Here is a 6,000-nt window from a genome sequence, read left to right on the forward strand (position 1 = left end):
CCCGGTCCATGAAGATCCCACATGCCGCGGAGCAGCTGGGCCCGTGAGCCATGGCTGCTGAGCCTGCGCGTCCGGAGCCTGTGCTCCACAACGGGAGAGACTACAACAGTGAGAGGCCTGCGTACCACAAAAAAAAACAACAAAAAAAACAACAAAAAAGAAAGAATCAGAAAACCTAAAGGCAAGTCAATTGAGATTATCCAATCTGAGGAACAGAAAGAAAACAGAAAGATGAAAAATGAACATAGCCTCAGAGACCTGTGGGACCCATCAAGTGTACCACCATATGCATAATGGGCATTCCAGAAGGGAAGGAGAGAGAAAGGGGCAGGAATATTGGACAACTTCCCAAATTTGATGAAAATCAGTAATAGACACATCAAAGTAGCTCAACAAACTTCCAGTAGGATAAACTCAAAGAGATCTTCACCTAGACATATCATAAACTATGAAAAGTCAAAGACAAGAGTAATTTTGTATAGACTCTTGAAAGCAGCAAGAGTGAATCAAGTCATTACATACAAGAAATCCTCAATAGAATTAACACCCAATTTCAGAAACCATGGAAGTCTGAAGGCAGTGGAATGACATATTGAAAGTGCTGAAAGAAAGACTGTCAATCAAGAATTCTATATTCAGCAAAACAGATTTTTAAAAATGAAGGAGAAATTAACACATTCTGAGATAAATGAAAACTGAGAGAATTTATTGCTAGTAGACCTGCCTATGAGAAATATTAAAATGAGTCCTTCAGGCTGATATGAAAGGACATTAAGAAGGACACTAGTATCTCAAGAAGAAATAAAGAGCATTGGTAAAGGTAACTACATAGGTAAATACAATAGACAGTATAAATGTATTTTTGGTAATTCTCTTCTTCCCCTTCTGATGTAAAGACAACTTCATAAAATAATTGTAAGTCTGTGTTGATGGGCATACAGTGTATAAAGATATAATTTGTATGACAGTAACAGCACAAAGGAGGTGGGGATAGAGCTACATAGGAACACAGCTTTTGGATAATATTGTAATTAAGTTGGTTTTAATCCAAGCTAGAATGTTATAAATTAAGATGTTTAGTTGTAATATCCAGGGCAACTACTCAGAAAATAACTAGAAACATATAGAAAACAATGACAGAAGAATTAAAATGATACACTAGAAAATATCTGTTTAAGACAAAAGATGGCATAGTGAAATAATAGAGAAACAGAAAAAAGACATAGAAAACAAATAGCAAAATGGCAGGCATAAATCCTACCTTATCAGTAACTAAATTAAATATAAATGGATTCACAATTCAATTAAAAGACAGAGATTGGCAGAACGGAATTTAAAAAGTTATACAACTATATCTTGTCTACAAGAGACACAATTTATATTCAAATATGTAAATAGATTGTAAAGATGGAAAAAGATAATATTGTGCAAACCGTTACCAAAAAAAAAAGCTGGAGTGACTATACTAAGATCAGCAAAATAAACCTTTTGCTAAGACAAAAATTGTTACTAGAGAGTAAGAAAAACAATTTTAATGATAAAAGGATCAATCTATGAAGAAGATATAAGAATTATAAACACTAACATGCCTAACAAAGCCCCAAAATACATGAAGCAGAAGTTGGCAGAATTGAAGGGAGGAAAAGTCAACTCAATAATAATAATTGGAGACTTCTATACTCCACTTGAAAAAATGGATAGAATAACTAGACAGAAGATCAAGGAAATAGAAGACCTGAACAACACTATAAACTAACTAGACCTAATACATATCTATAGAACACTTCACCCAGCAATAGCAGAATATACCTTTTATAGTGCACATGGAACCTTCTCCAATATAGATCATACTAGGCCATAAATAAGTGAAACATTTTTACTGATAAAAATATCAGTAAAGGAAAAAAAAATCAGTAAAGGGATTGAAATCATTCACAATATGTTCTCTGGTCACAATGGAGTGAAATCAGAAATCAAACATAGAAGGATATTTGGAAAATATGTGGAAATTAAACAACACACTCCTAAATAATCCATGGATCAGAGAGGAAATCAGAAGAGAAATTGGAAAATATTTCATTCATTGAGATGAATGAAAACAAAACCACAACACACCAAAACTTATGGGATGCAGCTAAATCACTGAGTAGAGTGAAATTTGTAAATATAAATACCTATGTTAAAAAAGAAGAAATATCTCAACAACCTAACCTTTCACTTTAAGAAACTAGAAAAATAACAGCGAATTAAATCCAAAGCAAGTAGAAGGAAGGAAAAGTTGGTTCTTTGGAAAGATCAAAATTGACAAACTTTTAACTAGTTTTACAAAGAAAAAAAAGAGCAGATTGAAATAACTAGAATCAGAAATGAAAGAGGGTGCATTACTACCAACCTTAAAGAAAAAATTATAAGGAGGTGGATTATAAAGAAATTAATAATTGTATGCTAATAAATTAGATAACCTAGATGAACTGTATAAATTCTTAGAAAGCCACAAACTACCAAAACTGACTCAGGAAGAAATAGAAAATCTGAATTGACTCATAACAAAGTAAAGCAACTGAATTAGTTAAAAACCAAACCAAACCAAACCAAAATTTCCCACAAAACCCCAAGTCCTGGTGGCTTCACTTGTGAATTGCACCAAATGTTTAAAGAATTAATACCAATATCTTCTAAGGAGTAGAAGAGAAGGGAACACTTCTTAACACATTCTATGAGGCTACTATTATCCTGATATCAAAACCAGACAAAGTAATCACAAGAAAGAAAACTATAGACCAATATGCTTTATGAATATAGATGCAAAAATCCTTAACAAAATACTAGCAAAACAAATCCAAGCAGAATATAAAAAAGATTATGACCAAAAGAGAATTCTAAGAATTTGAGACTGTTTCAACCTATAAAAACTATCAACAGATTGTTTCATAGAATAAAGAAAAAAACTCACATGGTTATCTTGATAAACAGAAAAAACATTTGAAAAATTAAGCAACCTTTCCTGATAAAAAACAATCAACAGACTAGGAATAGAAAGGAAGTTCCTCAACCTAATAATAAAAACCCACAGCTAATATCAAACTTAATGGTGAAAGACTGGATGCTTTCCCTCTAAGATCAGGAACAAGAGAAAGATGTGTGCTCTTGTCACTACTATTCAACATTGTACTGGAAGTTCTAGCCAGAGGAATTAGGTAAGAAAAAAACAGACAAAAGTGACCCATATTGGAAAGAAAGAATTTAAACTATCTCTATTTGAAGATGGAACATCCTTTTATACATAAAATCCTTAAGGAATCTACAAAAAACTATTAGAGATAATGAATGAGTTCAGCAAGTTTGCAGGATAGACAATCAATATACAAAACAGATTTATTTTTACACATTGGCAATGAACAATTGAAAAATAAGATTAAGAAAACAATTCTATTTATGCAGCATGAAAAAGAATCAAATATTTTGGAATGAATTTAACAAAAGAGGTGCAAGACTGTACACTTAAAAACTACGAAACATCATTGAAAGAAATTAAAGACTCAATAAAAGGAAAGGTAACCTATGTCCAAGGACTGAAAGACTTAATATTGTTAAGATGAAAATATTCTCCAAATTGATCTATAGATTTAACACAATCCCTATCAAAATGCCAGTTGCCTTTTTATTTTTTTTCAGAAATTGAAAGTTGCATCCTAAAATTCATATGGAAATTTAAGGATCTCAGAATAGATACAACAATCTTGAAAAAGAAGAACAAAGTTGGAGAACTCATACTTTCTGATTTCAAAACTTACTGCAAAGCTACAGTGATCAAGGTGGTGTGGTATTGCCATAAGGATAAACATATAAATCAGTTCAATAGAAATGAGAGTCAAGAAACAAACCCATACATTTATAGTCAATTGATTGTTGATAGGAATATCAAGACAATTCAGTGGAGGAAGGATAATCTTTTTAACAAATGATTCTGGGACAAGTGGACATTCACTTGGTAAAATATTAAAATTGGACCCCTACTTACTATCATATACAGAAGGGAACTCAAAATGGATAAAAGACATGTAAGAGCTAAAACTATAAAACCCTTAGATTAAAACATTGGAGTAAATCTTTGTGACCTTGGATAAGAAAATGTTTTCTTGCATATGACACCAAAAGCATAAGCAATCAAAGAAAAAATAGATAAATTGGACTTAATCAGAATGAAAAACTCTGCTTCTAGGACACTATCAAGAAAGTGAAAAGATAACCTACAGAGTGGGAGAAATTATTTGCAAATTATATATCTGGACAGGGTCTAATATCCAGAATATAAAAAGAATGATTACAACGCCACAATAAAAAGACCAATAACCCAATTAAAAAAATGGGCAAAAGGTTTGAAAAGACATTTTTCCAAAGAAGATATACAAGTGGCCAGTAAGAACATGAAAAGATGTTCGACATCATTTGCCATTAGGGAAATGCTAATCAAAATCACAATGAGATGCCATTTCACATTCACCTAGGCTGTAACAAAAAAGACAACAACACATTTTGGTGAGGAGGTGTAGTGGCACGATGTGCACATTGCTGGTGAGAATATACACTAATGCAGCCACTTTGGAAAAAGAGTTTGGCAGTTTGTTAAAATATTAAACATAGACTTACCATATGACCCAGAAATACGACTTCTAGGTATATACCCAAGAAAAATAGAAACGTGTCCACACAAAAACTTCTACACAGATGCTTATAGTGGGATTACTACTTATACAGCCTCAAAGCAGAAACAACCCAAATGTCCATCAGCTGATGGATAAATAAAATACAGTATATTCATACAATGAAATATTATTTGGCCATAAAAAGGAATGATCTACTGAAAGAACCCAAAAACATTATGCTAAATGAATGAAACCAACCACAAAAGGCCACAAATTATATGATTCCATTTATATGAAATGTACAGAGTAGGCAAATCCATAGGGACAGAAAGTAGATTGGTGGTTGCCAGGGGTTGGGGGGAGGATGGAATGAGGACTGACTGCTAATGAGTATGGATTTTCTTTTTGAGGTGATAAAAATATTCTGGCATTAGATAATGATGATGTTTGCACAGCTTTGTAAATATGCTAAAAAACTGTAATGTATACTTGAAAGGCGTGAATTTTACGGTACCTGAATTACATCTCATTAAAAAAACCTAAGCTGTCTTGGGTTCTCTTCCACTGAATCTGTAGCTAGCCAGGCTGCCTTGGTGCTTCTGGGTCCAAGGAGTGCTGAAGGCCTGTGTTTGAATGAGGGCTTCCTTTTGGAGATAGTAGAGTAATTCAAGGGTGCAGGTGTAAGGGGAAAGATTTTGGGGACTGGTTGGAAGACTGGTATGTGTGTGTGTGCATTCTCTACTTGTCCTTAAAATCATGTCGCACACAGAGCCACATTTTCCATCTAAGGCCAAGTAGGGCTGCTTGTGGGTGTGAGAACGTATGGGGGGCAGAATCTCCCCAGTGGCGACACTTCCATGGCATTAGGTCACATGTGCTGGGAGGCAGCATCTTTCTACACTCTTTCTCCTACCATCCACCTAGGAAACACCCTGGGAGGGACGTTCCTCACCTTTTCTTCAGGCATTTCCAGGAGGGGCAGAGCCGGATGTGTATCCTGGGGGCTTGAGGGCCAGCTAGGGCTGGTAAACTCTGACTCGTAGAGTTTGTGTCTGTTGGAAAGAGGCTCTGGCAGGAGAGGACTGCTGTGAATGTGAGTGTCAGACATCTCTTCCATGCGGCGGTCACTCATGGATCATGTGACTGGTGAAAGGAAAGGGAAAGAACAGGTGAGTCAGGATGGGGCCTCAGGGACTTGACCAAGGCTGGTTGGAGGCCCCAGGAGGACTGAGGTCTGTCCTGACACAAGGGACCTACTCCTCCAGTCTCCAGAGGGGCCTGAAGCCATTCCTCAACCCACGTGACCTGTACCTTTCAAAATCCCCCATTCTTCCAAGCCCAGAAGAAAGTCCAT

General features: G+C 35.2%; 1 protein-coding gene across 1 annotated transcript in view; it reads right to left on the reverse strand.

Annotated features, from left to right (window-relative positions):
• Positions 1–5,778, reverse strand: part of SLC14A2 (solute carrier family 14 member 2) — a 55,036-nt gene extending 49,258 nt beyond the window's left edge. The window contains exon 1 of the mRNA XM_004266048.4: positions 5,599–5,778. Within this exon, the coding sequence (XP_004266096.2) occupies positions 5,599–5,778 (180 nt within the window). The remainder of the gene's footprint in view (positions 1–5,598) is intronic.
• Positions 5,779–6,000: the final 222 nt, after the last annotated feature.

This window comes from Orcinus orca, chromosome 15 (assembly GCF_937001465.1).
Source record: "Orcinus orca chromosome 15, mOrcOrc1.1, whole genome shotgun sequence".
In the NCBI taxonomy this organism is placed as follows: domain Eukaryota; kingdom Metazoa; phylum Chordata; class Mammalia; order Artiodactyla; family Delphinidae; genus Orcinus; species Orcinus orca.